Source organism: Vombatus ursinus, unplaced genomic scaffold, assembly GCF_900497805.2.
Source record: "Vombatus ursinus unplaced genomic scaffold, bare-nosed wombat genome assembly UNPS02009205.1, whole genome shotgun sequence".
In the NCBI taxonomy this organism is placed as follows: Eukaryota; Metazoa; Chordata; class Mammalia; order Diprotodontia; family Vombatidae; genus Vombatus; species Vombatus ursinus.
In genome coordinates, this window is record NW_020948983.1 from 57,707,552 (window position 1) to 57,726,594 (window position 19,043).

The 19,043-nt window shown below is 36.8% G+C and overlaps 1 protein-coding gene across 1 annotated transcript in view; it reads left to right on the top strand.

Moving 5' to 3' along the window:
* Window positions 1-19,043, top strand: part of IQCH (IQ motif containing H) — a 257,567-nt gene that overhangs the window by 113,779 nt on the left and 124,745 nt on the right. Inside the window, exons 10-11 of the mRNA XM_027851991.1 lie at window positions 8,615-8,698; window positions 12,790-12,965. Coding sequence (XP_027707792.1) covers window positions 8,615-8,698; window positions 12,790-12,965 — 260 coding nt within the window. The remainder of the gene's footprint in view (window positions 1-8,614; window positions 8,699-12,789; window positions 12,966-19,043) is intronic.

Here is a 19,043-nt window from a genome sequence, read left to right on the forward strand (position 1 = left end):
GTCTATGGAAAGCATACAATTCATTTTAAAGGAAAAGCTGCTAATTACATATTTATCTAAGAGATCAAAACAAGCTCTGTTTTTTTCTTAATTGCGCATTTTTAAAAGCCTAATTACATATTTTCACTCAGCCTAAACAGGCCTTTGATCAAATAATCCTCATTCAATAACCTTTGATTTAGATTTTATAAAATAATTTGAGCACACTAAATTATATTAAATAACATGGCAGCCATGATCCTACACTTTTACTATTATTCAATGCTTTTTTTTTTTAAACCTTGAGCATAATTTCCCTCTAGGAGCAGCTTGAATGGATTTCAGCCATGCACAATAGAACTTCTTTTGTCCAAGGGACTTACCTGTTCAATTCAAGAGAATGGAAGTGGGAGTCAAGTGGCCAAGCACCGCCCCCCCCCAAACATATTGCTACACTGCAAAAAAAATCGACTCAATACAACGTTTCTGTTCCCAAAATTGAGACAATTAAGATTGGATTCTGCTCTTTGCTCACAGCCCCACTCCCCCCAAAAAAGGGGAAGTTCAAGAAGGCATTTACTACGTCTCATCCTTCTCTATCCCTTCTTTTTGGCCTGTGAAAAATTTGACAGTTAATCATCTTTTAGAGTTATGTTCACCAATAATTTCCTCTGCAGTCAGCTAATTGCTACTGCAATGGTTTGTTTGTGAACCCTCAAAATGAAAGGCAAGTAACTGGTCACTGCAGATTCTGTTGCAGTTGCGGGCCGTTGGCTATTTGATCATGCATTTTTGCACACACAGAGATAATTGCATGCACAAAAATGGTGCCAGATCTTGGAAAGGATGGTCACCCTTTCATGACATCCCTACAGTTTATTTTATTTACTTTTAATAAATTGTATTGATTTTTGGGGGGTTTTATATCATTAGAGTTTTCCCCAGGATCCTTTTCCTTCCTTCCAAGAGCCATTCTGTATAACAAATAAAACTTTTTAAAGACCAAAAAAGAAAAAAAGAGAAAAAAACCAGCACAACTGATTAATACATTGAAAAGTCTGAAAATATGTGAACTCTATAACACCTGTGGACTCCCCACCTCAACAAAGGGATGGGTTAGGAGTGTCCTTTCATATCTCTTCGTTTGAATTATGCATGATCTTTATAATTTTACAAACATCCACTTCTGATTTTTTTTTTGTATGTGGTTATCCTTTCCATTTCCACTGATATGGTTGTTGTGTGTCGTGTTTTCTTAGCTCTGCTGACTTCACTTCGCATCAGTTCATGTAGTTATTTCCATACTTCTCTGTAGTCATACCATACATTGTGTCCTTTAGTGCAGGCATATTCTATTATATTCATATGCCACAGTTTGTTTAGTCATTTCCCAGTCGATGGTTGTTTCCAGTTCTTTGCTATCACAAAAAGTGCTGCTATAAATACTTTGGCATATAATAGGGACTTTTCTTATTCATGATTCCTGCAGTTTATTTTAAACTAAGGAATTTCTTTGGTTTGTTAGTGCATTTATGATCATTAATAATCTCATGAAATGAACAGTGACATCTCTAGAAAGGAGAATCGATTTGCCTGTTAAAGTATTCAAGCAGTGTCTTTTTTTTTCAGTCTTATTGAATTAGGAGGTGGGTGGGGAGGTGATGCTTATTAGGTTAAATAAACTGGCCTTGAAATCATCTGAAAAGATGAGAGAATGACTCTTTTCAAGGAAGATCTCCTAATTTAACATTATAGTCTTTTATAATTTTTTCCATAATAATGATATTCTAGGTATCTTATAATTTTTCCCATAATGATCAGTATAAAGTAACCTGCTATGGTTCACAGATTATACTGTATTCTATTTTAAGTAGTCAAATAAGCAAGACTGCCACAGGGGATTGAGCATTTTAGTTGGAGAACAAGAGGTCTTTAGAGTAAACAGTCATGGTGTCATCACCTTAACTAACTCTTTCCATTTCTGGTATGGTTGGCCTGGTTCCTCCCACATCTCCCTTTAACCTCTGTGTTCCTTTCTTTGGATTCAGCCTTCTTGCTGCATTTAAACTCTGTGGCATCCTTTAATGTATCAGCATTAAAAGAGATGTGCCAATTATATGGCTCTAATGTTGTTACTAGGTACGTTAGGCAGCTATCAGCCAATTAAACCTCCAATTATTTGTCTCCCCTCTCAGTTCGCCTCACCCTTTAACATCTGATTTGGTTTGGGGTAGTAGAAATTGGGGGAAGGAAATTTTATTCTGCTCTCTCTCAGTACGGTTACAATTTTAGTACCAATTGAAAAAAAATGGTTAAAAGGGATATAAGGACAGCTACTACATTGAAGAACCGTAGGTCTTGGAATATTATATTCCATAGAGCAAAAGAGCTGAGTTTACTACCAAGGGTAACTCACCCAGCAAAGTTAAGTATAATCCTGAATGAAAAAAAATGGACATTTAATGAACTGAAAGACGTTCACATTTTTGTGACAAAAACCCCAGAACTTAAGGGAAATTTTGACATATAACATCTTGGAGAAATATAAGGTAAATATTAAAGACCAATTATAAGGGACTCAATAAGGTCAAATTGTTTACTTTGTATGTGTGAAAATATTAGCAGTAAGTACTCTTATGATTGTCATCATTTTTGGGGTAGTTTGAAAGAAAGACTTGGACTGAGCTGGGTATCATGGGGTGATTTTAAAAAAATAAAACTGTAGGGAGTGATAAAAAGGAGTAATTGTCTCATACAAATGAGGCATAAAAGGAAAACTCGATACAGAAGAAGCTAGTGGGGAAAGGGCTGGTAGTGCTGGAACCTTACTTTCATCGGGAATGGGTTAAAAAGGGAAATATATATATGTGTGTGTGTATATATATGTATATATATAGTATGTATATATGTATATATATATAATGTATGTATGTTTGTGTGTGTGTGTATGTATACAAGTCTAAATTCAGAAATAAATAAGAGGGCAAGGGTATAGGGTTGGGGGAGAGAACAAGGGAGGGACTTTTAGAGAGTGAGTAGGTTAAGAAATAGGGCAGGGTAGCAGGTAGAAGTGAAGCAGAGGAGTGAGGAGGGATAGGATAAATAGGGTGAGAGAGAGGGAGTGAGGAAAAATAGGAAGGGGGAAAATACACAAGTGATTGTAGCTTAGAGTGTCAGTGGGATGAATTTACCCACAAAACAGAAATGGATAGCACATTAAAAATTTGAATTAAAAAATATTTTGCTTTCAGGAGACATTATGAAAATGAGAGATATACACAAAGATAAAATAAAGGACAGGAGTAGAATTTATTATATAAAAAAAGCAGGGATAGTAATCATGATCTCACAGTTAAGATTAAAATAGATTTAATCAAAAGTGGAAAATAAAGAAACTACACTATGTGTCATCAATATTATTCAATATTATATTAGACCATTTAAAATACGCTGACAATATAAAATGCCTGAGGGTATGCCTGCCAAAACAGACATAGGAACTATATGAATATACATGTAAAACACTTTTCATACAAATAAACTCAGATCTAAATAATTGAAGTAATATTTATTGTTCATGGGTAGGTAAATCCAATATAATTTTTAAATGACAATTTTACCTAGCCTACTTATTCAATGTCATCCCAATTAAATTACTAAAAAATTATTTTACTGAGTTAGAAAAAATAATAGCGAAATTCATTTGGAAGAGCAAAAGGGTCAGGAGCTTCAAAGAAACCAGGAAAAAAGATATAAAAGGAAGTAGATTCAGCAGGATCAGACCTTAAACTATATTATAAGGGAAAGCACTATTACATTGTAAAAGGGACAATTTCAATTATTTTAAATTAAAATTTTCTTGTATAAATAAAACCCATGTAGACAAGAACAGAAAGAATGAAGAGAATTGAGGGAAAACTTTCATAGACAGTCTCTCAGATAGGCTGTAATTGGGTTGGAATATTGCTGTGGTGTAGGAAATGATGAGCTGGTTGATTTAGAAAAATATGAAAAGGCTTGGACCTAGGAAGGAAGGTGCTATCCACCTTCAGAGAAACAGATGACAGGTGGAAATAAGTACAATGCGGTCTTACATATGTGTGTATGAGTGAATATATGTACATACATGTGTGTTTATAGATATCTATGTATATGTATATATATTCACACTCACTTGTAGCCTTCTTTAGGGAGTAGGGGAAGGAGGAGAATAAATAAAGTAAAAAGTGCACAGCAGAGAACAAAAGAAAACCAGGAAGGAAGCAAAGAAAAACTGGGCAGGTTTGAAAACTATAGTATTTATTATACAGGTTTTTTTGAAACGGAAATTTATTGTTTTATACTGAATCCACTCTTATGGTCCGCTGTGCACATGGCAATTTTTTTTGTTTTCTCATTTTGTATTTAAGTTTAAAATAAAAAAAAATTTACAAAAAAAAGGCAGGGGAGGTGATAGAAGGAATACAGCCTTCTCTCTCTCTCTTTTTTTTCCTACCTCTTGCCCCAGGAAATTAAACATTAAGTGCATGTAAATACAGGTGATATCCTTTAATTTTTCTTCCTTTATTCCTATGAAAAGGAAGGATGATCCATGTTCACTTGACCTTGGACTTGGGGAGGGGAACTTTAAAATTCTCATTTTTAGTTCTGGTGTTTGGATCACTTATGCTGGCAAGGGAGATCACAGTATCCACAATTTACTGACCATGCCAAGTATTTTGCCTCAAACAGATTTATATCAGCTCACATAAGCAGAGACTGCGGGTTTGTGCTGAGATCTCTCAGGCAGCAGCATTTCACCAAAGGTATCTAAGTTTTTGGGGGTCAAAAGTCTACTTGAACTGCCAAATCTTCCCCTGACTCAAATGCATTTCTTTTTTGTTAATTGTTCATTCATTTAGTTAAATGCTAAGGGTTTTAGGTAAGATTTTACTACCTATTTGCATACTTTGCCTTGTCTTTGCTGATGATTATTAAGCTTATAACAGAAACTTTTTAAAAAATCTTTTTATAGGGAGAGATAAAAATAGATACTGTGATGATCAAGTCCCCTTATGCACTGTGTAGGTCACAATTGGCATTATGAGGCTTGGAGTAGTTAATATGCCTGTCTTCTTGGGTGACTTTTGTCCATTTTTGACACACTTGCTGAAGTACAGAAACAGGAGCAGAAAACAGGGCAGGTATGCTCCTTTCATAGGGGAGCATGCTTCTGTTCAGTGAACCACATACAGTTACTGCCTTTAGGCTGCAATCTTGAGGGTCCTGTCTCTGTGCCTCCCCTCCCTCGGATCCTGCCTAGGGGACAAGGGCCATTGTCTCCTACAGGTGGGTCATTCCTCTCTCAGTGAGGCTGCAATAGGGCTTGTCCTCTGTATCATCATTGCCACGCCACCTGCTATCTCCCCAACCCCTCGTCCCAGATTTAGAAATTCCAAGTTACAGTTCTGAGGACATATACAACAACAAGAAGAAGACAGAGGAGTCCAGGAGTCAGCAGTGAAATAGACAGGTAGGCAAGAAGGGATCCAGAGAGATATCTCAAGAGGAGGAGGGGAGGCCTTTCAAAACCTGAAGCAAGTGGACAGGAGCCAAAGAATGTGCGAAGAGGAGGAGAGTAACCCAGGCAGGTGAAAGCGCCAACACCAACGCCAAGGAAGCTTGATCAATCTGTTGTTCCTGGGCCTGTCTGTAGAAGGCCAATACTGTGTGATAGAAAGTACAGTGGAGTGTACTTAAGAGTCAGGACAAGTAACCAATCAATCAGTGAACATTTGATAAGCACATACTATGTGCTGGGCATCTGTGTTCTTAGAAAGCAGCCATCTGATTCATGGGTTTGTTTTTCGTTGTCGTTCAGTCATTTACGTCGTGACGGATGTTTCATGACTCCATTTGGGGTTTTCTTGGCAAAGATACTGGAGTGGTTTCCTATTTCTTTCTCCAGTTCATTTTACAGATGAGGAAACTGAGGCAAAGAGGGTTAAGTGATTTGTCCAGGTCACATAGCTAGTGTCTGACATGGGTTTGTGGGGGGTTAATAATTGAGTGATGAGGTCTATCACAGAGAGAATTATGTATTGCAGGCATGATACCACCTATATCCTTAAACCATTATCATGGTTAGCATGCATTTTATTGGAAAAACCAGCCACCAACTACATAATCCAAACAGACTTATTCAGTCATAAGATGCACATTTGGCAACAAAGTGATCAGCCATCTTTTATATTATAAATTGATGTCTTTTTAATGAGACTTTTTTAAAAACTTTTTTCTTTTTTTAAAAAATGTAAATAGTATTTTATTTTTCCCATTACACGTAAAGACAATTTTCAACATTCACTTTTATAAGATTTTGAGTTCCAATTTTTTTCTCTCTTCCTTTCCTCTCTCCAAGATGGCAAACAATCTGATTTTATCTTTATTTTTAAAAGAAATTGCATTTGAAGAATGTTTTCAAACATGTTCTGAGACATTCTTGGTTCTTTCAGCATCTCCTTCCTCGCCCCTCCATGTACACACAATCTTTCCTCATCTACAGTCATAATATCTAGAACTGTAAGGAACCCCAAAAGCCATTTAGTTCAGCCTCCTCATTTTAGGTAAGAAACTGAGGCCCAAGGGGAGGTGAAGTGGTTTGCTCCAGGTTATGATGCCTTAGTGAGTGTTAAAGGTAGGATTGAACCTGGCTCTCTTGGCTCCAGAGTTGGTGTTCATTTCATTGTGCCATGATGCTTACCCAATGTTCTAAACCTCTTTTTGAACACTGATAAGCTGGAGAGTATCCAGAAGAGACAAGGTCAATCAGGATGGCAAAGGGCCTTGAGTTTATGACAAAACAGGACTGGTTGAAACAACTGGGTGTGTTTAGCCTGCAGAAAACAAGACTTGGGAGCCATGATGTCTGTCTTCAAGTATTTGAAGGACTTTCTTGTGGAAGAGGGATCAGATTCAGTGTACTTGGCCCCAGAAGCCTAAACCAGGAGCCGCAGGCAGAAATTGAAGAAAGCATAATGTAGGCATCATGTCAGGAAAAAACTTTCTACCAGTTGGAGCTGTCTGAAAGAGGAATGGGTTCCCTCGAGAGGTGGTGGGTTCATCTTCCTCTGAAGTGTACAGGCAGGTGTTGGTTGGCCACTCTTTGGGCATGTGACAGTGGGAGCTCTTTTGGTGTGTAGACCGGAGTAGCTGGCCGCAGAGATCCATTCCAAATCTCAGATTCTGTGACTCTGTGAGATTTAGCCTGGAGACATGTCCGAGTAGTTACGTTGCTGTAATCCATACATATCTGGTGGTAGAATTCGGAGCTCTTTAATACGGTTTTCTTTTTAGCATATGCCTTTCCAATTTTACACGTCATTTGTATTTCCACATTATTTGAGAAGTAAGACTTTTTCATAAACCGTTCAGTCTGTTCTCTTACTCCCTGCTGCCATTTTCATTTCTTAAATTTGTAGGCATAGCAGCAAAAGATTAAAATAACAAACTATAAATTTACTTAATTTCAAAATTCTGTCTAGTGCTTAAACACTGATATAAATGCAAGGAGCCAGTGACCATAGTCATTTTTATCTGAAAAAGTTTAAAAATGGAATTGTAGGTGTCCTTACATTTAAAAAAAAGAATCTTGGGAACACCTTACAGATTTAGTAATATTAAGTCACTTAATCTGTAGTATTTTAATTTGGGACATGTGTTTGGACTCAGTAACCACAAGGAGGCATTGAAGTGTCTCTTCTAAATGTGAAAAGCTGTTTAATAATAAAAAGTTGTGCCCACAAATGTTGAATCACTCACATGCAGAAGTAGTTCTGCCTACTCATGTATTTTTGCCTTCTAATTTAGCTTTTTGATCCATGTTCTTGGAATCACCTAAAAGCAGGAAGAAAATATTTCTGCCATTTTTATTGGTATCAGTAAAGGGTTGGACCATTGTGACCCATAGGATTTTTACTCCTGTATTATTTCCAATAGCACCAACTGGAGGAACTGAAAACTAAAGCAGAAGTATTCTCAGAGGGCTTTTCCTTAGTACTGACAAAGTAGCTGTTTTCACCTTTTTGCTTTTCAAAGGCTGGGAGTTTTTCTAGCTAAGTCCAAAAGCATATTTCTTTATTGCTTAGTATTAGTAAATCCACGTACCTGTCAGCAAGAGGTTTACCTGAAATCTGGCTGTCAGTTCAGTATGAATCTAGGAAAGGTTTTCAAAATGCAACGATAGAAGAGATACATGTTTTTCAAAGCCCAGTGATCCAGTTTTTGAAATCTCAGTCTATGCATACCACATCTTATTTTAAACATTCAGACAAGTGTCAGAAATTTTCTCTATGTTTTCATGACCCTGGATCCTGGCAGCTTTATTACTATTATTTAAAAAACAAAGACCAAAAAAAAAGGGCGAACTTTTCTGTTTACAGAATCAGTCCCTTGGTACGTATTTCAAAATGTTTCATTTTCCAAGGGGCATGGACTTCATTCTTCGGGTTGTATCATTTCTGTAAGATGTCTCACATAAAATCAAATAATTTTCCTGGAAACATGTATTGTGACTCAACGAATTTCTTGCAATTTTTGTAAATGCTTTGGCCTCTACCTCTTCCCAGATTTTTACACTTTCTTTGTGATTTTTTAGGATTTGCCAAATCTGTTCGAGAAAGTGCCATTGATTTTCATATGCAACAGAACTTGCAGCTGGGAAGACTGTGTGACATACTAGGTACAGTAAATGCTTTCACATAAATACAAACTTTCTAAATTGTCCATTTGGATGAATTAGTGAACGTTTGTGCAGTATTTTGCAAATTTAAAATGCAGTATAAGAATTAATTCTAATTCTAACAGATATATCTGTAAATGAACAGGATTTTTCAATTTAAAGAAAAATTGCATATTTTATTTTTAAGATGAAGGTTTCATGGTAAACTTAACTCCAATAAAAATTTTTTAACCAAAAATAAACAAAAACAAATTCCACAGTCAATTGCTTGTTCTTTAAATTAACTTTCATCCGGATTTAAAGGAACATTTCTCTCTAGTCCAGGAGCTTTTTCTTCTTCTGAATCTTACAATGAGCTCATAATTCTCTATTTGTGTCAATGGCAGTCTATTACCCTGGAGATTAATGTAATGTACTACAATATAGCACTGTGACTCCCTCTGCAAAATAACCAGTTAAATAAGATGGGTCAGATTAAAAAAAAAAAGAAACACCTTTCAATTATTAGTAGGTAAGAAAGAGGGTCTAAGCATGAATTGCTTAACAACGCAAATCTCAGCTTGAACAATGAGTCTGTAAAACCAGAGGTTCAAAACCTTTTTTGGGTCATTGCATTCTTTCTACTGGACAGTTTGGAAGAAAAGAGATAAGCAATTTTCGAGGGAAAGGTGAAAAAGATGCCTGTACTTACTGGAGAGAAGTAGCTTTGGGTGATGCCTTCTAAAGCCCAGGGTTATGAGTTAGGTATGAAGGATAGGAGGTACGAAGTGTCAGGTAGGAACACTGCGTAAAATTTCTGGACCTAGGCAGAAAACTCCTTGAAAAGAAAAAAATGCAGCATATCTAGTCTTTGCTTGCTATCAAGTAAGAATGCCTTAGTTTTGTTAGTGAGATAGTTCCTCCCAAGTCCTTCTTTAAGCAAAATAATGAAGAATTTTAATTTATCAATGACCAACTTAGCCGGCTCCCTGGAATGACATACTTTACATGATTCATATATATTTCAGCATCATTATTATTTCATAAATGCCATTTGGTTACAAAAATATATCAGTTCTGGAAATTTACAGTGTCCTAAAATAATAGTATAATTGCTTTAATCTATTATCTAGGCACTAATATTGCTTTGCTGCAATACAGAATTTTAAAGACCTTAAGATTGATTTGTTAGTTCTGAGCTATTGGAACTAAAAATCTGACTAAGTGGAAACTACTCAAATGTAATACAGCATAGATTTTGGTTTAATTTGTTTGATTTTTTAAATGGCCAGTTATAGCCCATGAAGCCCAAGTATTAACCTTTCCTGTACCTCTCATGTTGTTGTTGCTGTTCGGTCATGTCTGACTCTTCATGACCTCATTTGGAGTTTTCTAGGCAAAGATGCTGGAGTGGTTTGACATTTCCTTCTCCAGCTCATTTTACCGATAAGGAAACTGAGTCAAACAGGGTTAAGTGACTTGTCCAGAGTCACACAGCTAGTAAGTGTCTGAGGCCAGATTTGAAGTCAGGAAGATCCTCCTGACTCCAGGCCAGGTGCTCTACCCACTGCACCACTTAGCTGCCCCACCTTTCAACACAGACTGAATCACTACTACAGAACTTTTATTTTTTGGGGGGGGTTTAGGCAATTGGGGTTAAATGACTTACCCAGAGTCACACAGCTAGCGAGTGTTATGCATCTGAGGCCAGATTTGAACTCAGGTCCTCCTGACTCCAGGGCAGATGCTCTATCCCACTGTGCCACCTAGCAGCCCCTACTACAGAACTTTTTACAAAGGATTTTCTTCACACAGAAATTATGTAAAGGGGATGTTGGCTTCCATCTCAAGTAGTTCAACTGGAGACCTTGACTGCCATGGAGCTTATTCTAGCTATGAGTAACCTCTGGGAGTATACAGAGTTGATTGAAGCCTTTTCTTGTTAGACTATCACCCTGACATGGCATTTCTACTATTCATCACCTTCAGGAAGAATGCATAGATGTTCAGAGAGAATAGATCAAAAGAAAAAGTACTTGTTCATATAAAATACGGTGGGGAAAAAAAACATTAGAAAATCTGGAAAAGATCACTTTCTTCATGACTCCTCAATATGAAAACATCTATCTTTTAGCTTATTTGGGTTGGGTGGGGTCAAGAAGGGCACTAAGAGAATTCTGTAAATATAGGTAATACCTGTCATGCCAATACTGACTGGTGGAGGTCAGCTGATGTCTATTAGAAAGCGAGATAGTTAATGCTTTCAATTGGCGGGAAGGGTTAATAAGTGGGAGACTAACTGAAAGTGATATTGAATATTGACTAACAAAGAAACTATTATCTCCATCTTAATTACTTTCCAAAATTACCTGGCAATGAATTTTGAACATTTATAGCTTTATGGTCAGCCTGAATGGATTCCGTGTAAGTGTGTAACTTCAATTGCTTTTCTAGAAGAAAAGGAAAAAAGTGAAAATCACCCACATGAGTTTTATTCTGGAAATTCCTTTATTAAAAATAAAAAAAACAACAGTTCATGTATTCACATAAGTTTTTTTTCCCTTTGAATTTCTCCTGCATTTTTAATTGCTTCTTGTTCTTTTGTGTTTGAGGGCTTTCAGAACATTATGGCACATTAGCTTGCCATTGCCAGTGCCATTGGTAAGATAGTACTGTCCATGAAAACATAGAACACAAAGTTCCTAGGCTGGTCATTAAACCATTAAACCTACATAACTTATTTAGTCTCTCCCAATTTCTTATGATCTTGATACAAAAATCTTGTTCTAGAATAGTACAAGATTTCTCAATGAGTATCCTTTTAAACATGGAAGACTTTCTATTTTTCAACTTTCCTCCACTCTCCCTAGCTTTAATGAACCAACAAATATTTTTAAGCACCTATGCCTAGCCTTGTGCTGGGCATTGTGGGGATTAAGAAGACATATAAAAACATAAGGCTTGCTCACAAGGAGTTTGTGTTATTGTTGGAAGATTAAATTAACACAACAGAAAGAACTGGTGTGTGTGTATGTATGTGTGGATATACATGCATATATGCATATATATATAAATGTTTATGTATATGTGTATAGGTAAACATACATGTGTATAGGTAAACACACATATATGCATATATACACAGAAGTTCAGAGGAGAGAGGGAGATCAGTGAAGGCTGGAATAGTCAGGGGGTAGTTCACACAACATATGGGGCTTTCAGTTGGCCAATACATCTCAGGGTGTCCACTTCCTTCTTTGATCCAGTTTTTACTGAGAAAATATTCTAACTCCATTGACTGATAATTACGTGGTTAGCCTATTCACAGCTATTACTGCCTTGCTTAAAGACAGCTGTAGCATGCAGTGAGAAATCTCAAAGAGTTTTCAACACCATGTTGGATAGAATGTTTAATTATCATTTCTCTTTCCGTACCAAGTATCTCACAACATGCAAATTTTAACCAAGTTGGTAGGGGAAAATATGAGATTATTCAAATTAAGGCAAAGTATCTTATAAACCAAGAATCATTAGCTGTGCCATTTAAGTCATATGCCCCATTGGAGGGTATAAAGCAGGGAGATGATTGAATTTTTGGAATAATCACTGTTACTGGAATCATCCAACTGTTAATCTATTTATTTGGAAAGGACATTGATGTGGATTGATCCTGTTGAGTCCAGACAAAGAAAAGAAATTACCGTTTCATCAGCTTTCCAAAGTTAACAGCTCAGTTTTATAATATACTGAAGTTAATGGGTTACATTCTTAAAGTAATGTGTAATTCTCATTGATGTGTCTGGGACTTGGAAAACAAAATCCCTGAATGTTATTGGAACATATAGCTGTATGGTCCTTTACATCCCTCCTCCTGCAAAAATAACCATTTTTACTTTATTTTTATTATTATTCAATGCATAGTCAGAGAAATATTAAGACAGCTGAAAGTGTGTTAAATTGGTAAGAGTTAAGGGAAACCAATCTAAATTAACTTCTGCATAGCTTTCGGAAGTGTTCTTTATTTTAAACTACTTTGAGACAGTCAGATGCCAGGGTTCGGAACGTTGTTAACCTTTTTTCCCAATAATTAACGCTATACCCATTGTTTTTAGATGCCAATGTGGAAGTCATCTATGTCTCCCCACTTCAACTGCCTGACGAATTAGTGAAATATTATAATAAGTTCCTGGGTCTACAGTCAGCTGTCATAACTGGAAACCCTGAGGACATGAGTGACCTGAAGGACAGGTTCAGAATTCTCTCCCCTGAAGCTATAAACTTCTTCCCTGTGAGTTTGTCTTCTAATTACTACAGCTTCAGGGATGCAGTAAAATTAAATTGGAAATTTTATAACTTGTAACGCTTGGGTACACATCAGTGAAATATTATTGCAAGTTTAACAGCTTTACTGATTAGACTGCTAGTTAGTGTCTGAGAAATAAATATCCCAGTTTAGCTTTATAGACTGAGTTGAAGTAACCCAGCCCAGGCTATCTGTAGCCCATCGCCCACTTTTGACAACTGGATTATCAGATAGATAGATTTATAAGAACAGGGCAGGAACATCAATCAAAAGCAAGAGCCACTTAAAATCATTGGAAATTTAGAGTTAGCAGGAACCTCATCCACCTCCCTCATTTTACAGTTGGTGAAATCAAGGCACAAGTAGGTTCACACAATGGTGCCATTTGGTCTAAAATCCCAGGCTTCTAAACCCCAGTTCAGTGCTCTTTGGACTTCACCAGGGGTGAACTTTTTCAGTGGGACTTAGCCTGATAAATCATATTCTTATTTAGAATGATGAACATTTTGTTGTTGCTGTTCAGTCATTTCCATTATATCTGACTTCATAACATCATTTGGGGTTTTCTTGGCAAAGATACTGGAGTGGTTTGCCATTTGCTCCTCTAGCTCCATTTACAGATAAGGAAACTGAGGCAAACAGGGTTAAGTGCTTTGCTAGGATCACACAGCTAGTAAGTGTCTGAGACAGATTTGAGCTCAGGATGGTGGGTCTTCCTGACTCCAGGCCCAGCACTTTATCTGCTGTGCCACCTACCTGCCCAAGTAAATATTTAGATTTTTTTATAATTTATGATTCCTAAAAAGTTGTTTTAAATCTGTCTGGATCAAGTTAGAGTGATATTGAAAAAAAGCCTCTGAAAAGCAGGCAGGAGCTATGATGATTATGATACCTAGAAATTTTATAGCACTTTAAGGTTTACAAAGTACTTTACAAAGGTTATTTCATTTGATACTTGAAACAGTTCTATCAGGTAGGTGCTATTTATTATCCCCATTTTACAGATGAAAAAAACTGTGGCAGACAGTGATTAAATGACTTTCCCAGGACCACACAGAGTTCAAAGTCTTTTTCTGAGTTCAAGTGTTCCTGACTCCGGGTCTGGTACTCTACCCACTGTGCCACCTAGCTGGCATAAGGAAGATCGGTTTTGAGAGTACTCTGACAGTTAGGAAATTTCTCAAGATTCTATTTTCCAAATACTCCCCCCCAAAATTTTCCATGTAAAAGGAATAATGACAATATTAGCTTGTAGGTCTAAAGTGCCTTAAAGTTTACAAAATGTTTTCTACACAATAACCCTGTGAGGGTAGAGTAGTGTAAACATTATTATCTCCATTTTACATATAAGAAAATTGAGGCTCAGAGAGATTAACTGGGTTTTTCAGGGACACACTGGCACTAAGTGTTTGAGCTGGGGCATGAGTCTAGATCATCAGATGATAAGTCCAGTGGGAATTGTATAAATTTTTATAAAGCTTTTTTTTCTTTAAAGATCTTGAATTTCTTTCCTAATGGTAGTTCTCATTCCCATAAAGTCACTTACTTCTGCAAATCTAATCCACCAAAGCTGACATTATATCTATTAGTGGAATCATTTTCCCCCCCATATACTGTAGAGGAATCACCAAATACTTTGGAATAAAATAAATCCATTTCCTTTTCAGACATGTCATTCCTGCTTTAGGACTTTGCCAAAAAGGCAGGGATTGAGGAAGGGACTGAGCAGGATGTGATTAGTATGCATTGTGATCAGTAGACTTTCATTAGCATTCTAACAAGATGCATGCACCTTTCAGAATCAGGCCCCTATGGAGAGCAGATATCTAACATCCCACAAAATTCTCTGTCTTGATCTGGGCAGGAGATAGGAGTGGTGGGGAAAGGGAGAAGGTAAGAACGAGGTCAAGGCAAGTCACTTAACCTTGACTGCCTCCAAAAAAAGAAAAGAGAAGATAATGGTTTAACAAGTATCTTACCCTCCTATTAAAATTAATTATTAGTATTAACCTATGTTCTAGGCTTATCTTTCTTAATCATGTCCCCATTTTAATCATTAATTTTTTTTCATGATTTTAACTTCAAACCAGGGCTAACTATCAAAGGACTACTATTAGAAGTCATGAGCACTCTGGTTAAATCTATTTTTCCAAATGTTTAGTTATGGTGGGAATTTGGGAGTTACCTGAGTACTGAGTTAGGGAGAGAGTTATACTCATTAATGCTTCAATGCCTATTTCTAGTAGTTCAATTAATTCAATTTAATAAATCAAATACAACAAATATTTATTGAGTGCCTACTATGTTCCAGGTACCATGCTGAGTGCTGAAAGATACAATGATTAAAAATTATACAGTTCCTGCCCTCAAGAAGCTCATACTCTACTTGGGAGAAAGGAATTGTTAGGGATGATGAAAAGGGGATGAGAAGATGTTATGGTAGGAGCCCTGATGTGAGTAGTGGTTCCCACCACCTTGACCACTTGACGATAATGGAAGGCTAATGGAAAAAGAAGGAGGGAGTATTGGATCAGCTTCTTTGTTGGTAGCATCAAAGTTCTAGGCAGTAATGGAGGTCTGTGGCAATGCTATGGTGAAACATGGCATTGGTATGAAGCCTTCTGAAAGAAGACTGGACTGGAGTACCTATTCGTCGAAGTACAACAGAAAGAAGGCTAGATTTAGAGTTCAATGACATAGGTTCAAGACCTACTTCTGAGCATACTAACTATGAGAGTAAAGGCAAGTCACCTAATTCCTCAGTGGCCCCAGGAAACTGTCTTAGAAGACAGTAAATTGCAGGTGAATTTCCATTCTACATCATTAGAAGGTGTTTCCATAGCAGTAGTTCCTTATGTCAATTAAATCACAGGTTCAGTGTCTTTATGAATCCTCCCCTTTCCCCCGATTGTAAATACAGAGTAAGGTGTGATGGAAGAAAATCATTGGCCAAGAATCAGAAGACTCTTCCCACACCCATCTTCACCTCCTTCCAACTCTTTCTCAGGGACTGGTAACCAAACCAAAATTTCCTTTGCTACATGTGAAGGAAAGGATAATGTACTGCCCTGTGACTACATTTAGAATCCCTGTGATTCTGAATTGTAGGCTGCCTAAGCCAAAGCTCCTGCTGCTGACCGCTACTCCCAAGCTCCTCACACACATCCATATCTCTCTGATATACATCTCCCACTCTTCCCTACCCTTCCTCCAGAACTATTGTTATTCACAAACTACCCTGAAGTTTCAATGGATGCCCTCTCTGAAAATCTTTTTGTGTATATTTTGTGTATATTATTCCCCTTGACAGAATGGAAGCTCATTGAGAGTAGGAACTGTTTTATCTTTATATTCCCAGCACAGTGCCTAGCACATAGTAGGTGCTTGATAAATGCTTATTGAATTGAATCGAACCTAGGTTCCGGCTTTAGTTCTGCCATTAATTCCCTGAGTTACCATGGGTTAGTCACTTCACTGAAAGGAACCTCATTCTTCATTTATAAATATCTAGTGACCATTGTGGGCAATTTCACAAAGTCCATTTTAGCTCTAACTGTTTGATTCTATGTTCCGCCTAAGGAATTTTATGCTGTAAGCCTTATCTTTGACCTCTGCACAGCTAGTGGGCTTGAGTAATGGACGCTTTGATGTACCTCAGTGGTGCTCACTGGTACAACTAAATTGTACTCATATTGTACTTATATTTTGCATCTGCATCTTTTTGAATGGAAATGTTGCAGATGATCATTTGTTATAAATATTTGACCTTTCATGACATGGCATAATAGATAGAGAGCTCTCATCGAAGTCAAGAACACCTGGATTCAAATCCCGCTCTGACACATACTGGCTATGTGACCCTGGGCAAGTCATTTAACCTCCAAGTATTCTAGGCGGCTGTCTAAAACTCTAAGTTACAGGGAAGATGCTAACTTGTATCAGTAGATCAAGTTTCCTCACTACTGAGGAAATCACAGTTCCAGCCCCTTTCCCTATTCCTACTCTAATTTAGATTATTTGAGGAATTAATCTGTTTACATGCAACTGATCTTTTTTTTTAGAGATCATTTCCTGTTTGTGTTTAGTTATTGTTTTTAACCTTCTAAATAGAGACATGCGATTGTGACAATGCTGATTTTCAATAGCTTGAGGAGCCCTTTTTAAAAAAAAATGCCAAAATAAAATACTATTAAAAAAAAAAGATAAACCATTAAAGGGGGAAAAAATACCAAAATGTTTTTCTGAACTTGCCCAAGTAGTAGCACAAAGTTTGAATCTGTATTGGCAAAATGTGCTGTCATGATGTCACATGTCAATATTTTTGAGCTATTAATGTTTTAAGGAAGTAATAGATAACTTATTACATTGTACCTGACTTGTCAAAAAAAATCAGTGATGAACATTTTGTATGCCACTCTAATGCTGACGCAATTGACTAAAGGTATTTTAGGTTTTGGATATTCATATTAGTCCATTGAATAGATCTGAGAGCACAATTTGTCTCTAAATTTCCAGATAAGACCTTTTGGCAATAACCTACATTCCCCATTTCCCAGTTATTTCCCTGACAGAGGTCCAGGGATCGAGTCAATATACTCTACTCTTCATTCATTCAATAAGCATTTATTGAGTATCTACTGTATGTAGCACTGTGCTAGGTATTATGGGATTTTTTTTCTTTGTTCAGTCTTTTTTCAGGCACGTCCAATTCTTCATGTCCCTGTTTGGGGTTTTCTTGGCAGAGCTACTGCAGTAGTTTGCCATTTCCTTCTGCAGCTCATTTTACAGATGAAGAAACTGAGGCAAATAGGGTTAAGTGACTTGCCCAGGATCACACAGCTAGTAAGCGTCTGAGGCCAGATTTGAAATCAGGAATGTCTTCCTGATTTCAGACCCAGTGCTCTATCCACTGCACCATCTAGCTGCCCCATTATAGGATAGGTAAGTGGATAAATACATAAGATTCCTACCCTTAAACAACTTATTATCTAGTGAGAAAATGTAAGTTATGTCCATAAATAAACATAATTCCAGCTGGAGTGTATAAAGTACCACAGGAGAAAGACAAAGTGCTCAGGAGATCCAGAAAAAAAATGAGATGATTTCCATATAAAAAGGTAGTTTGGGATGCATAAAACACGGAATTTTAAAGGGAAAAAAATTCCACATTGAATTCTGTTCTTGCTTTTGTCAGTTATTGGATCATCTCCCTCAAATACTCTAGACTAGAAGTATCTAACACACGGCCCATGGGACACATGCAGCCCACAAAACTCCCAAGAGCAGCCCAAAACAAATTAAAATGTAATTGCAAAATATTTAACAAAATAAATAAAAATACAATAAAACATAGATAATAGTAATATGTGTTTTTCTAAGTTAATGTGTGGCCAGCAGGGATCCTTATATATAGTTTGGTGGCCTCATTTCTATTTGAGTTTGAGATCACTGCTCTAGACTTTCAATTTCTCTACTGATAACATGCAGAGAATGAGGATTTTACAAAGCTAAAATAGTACTAGCAAACTGCTACATTTGGAATATTTCTGTGAGCATCCTGGAGAAGCCAAGTGTCTGTATCTACAAACCATGGGTCTCCAGTAGTCTTGGATTCTTGTGCTCTGCCTCATTACAATAGATTGTAAAGGAGGGGAAGCAACCCATACAATGGGAAGGCTTAAAATATAGTCAATCAGATTAAAAATCCAAAATTATCCAGAAGTAGCATTTAGTTCATTACAGACATCATCAAGTGGAACAATAAGATTTCATTTTTTAAAATTAAATTTTATTTTCAATTAACAAAAAATGATTTTCTCTCTCTCCTACCCCTTTCTCCTCCCCACCCCCACTGTTGAGGAAATAAAAGAAAGAAAAAACCAATAGTAGTAAACCAAAAGGGTTTCTTAAGACTGTTTTCTCAGATACACAGTTTTTTTAAACTTAGCATTTATATAAGTGCTTTAAGGTTTGCAAAGTCCTTTACAAATATTATTTCATGTCATACTTATAACAGGCAGTGGATAGTGGAACAGTGGATAGAGCACTTCTTGACTGGAGTCA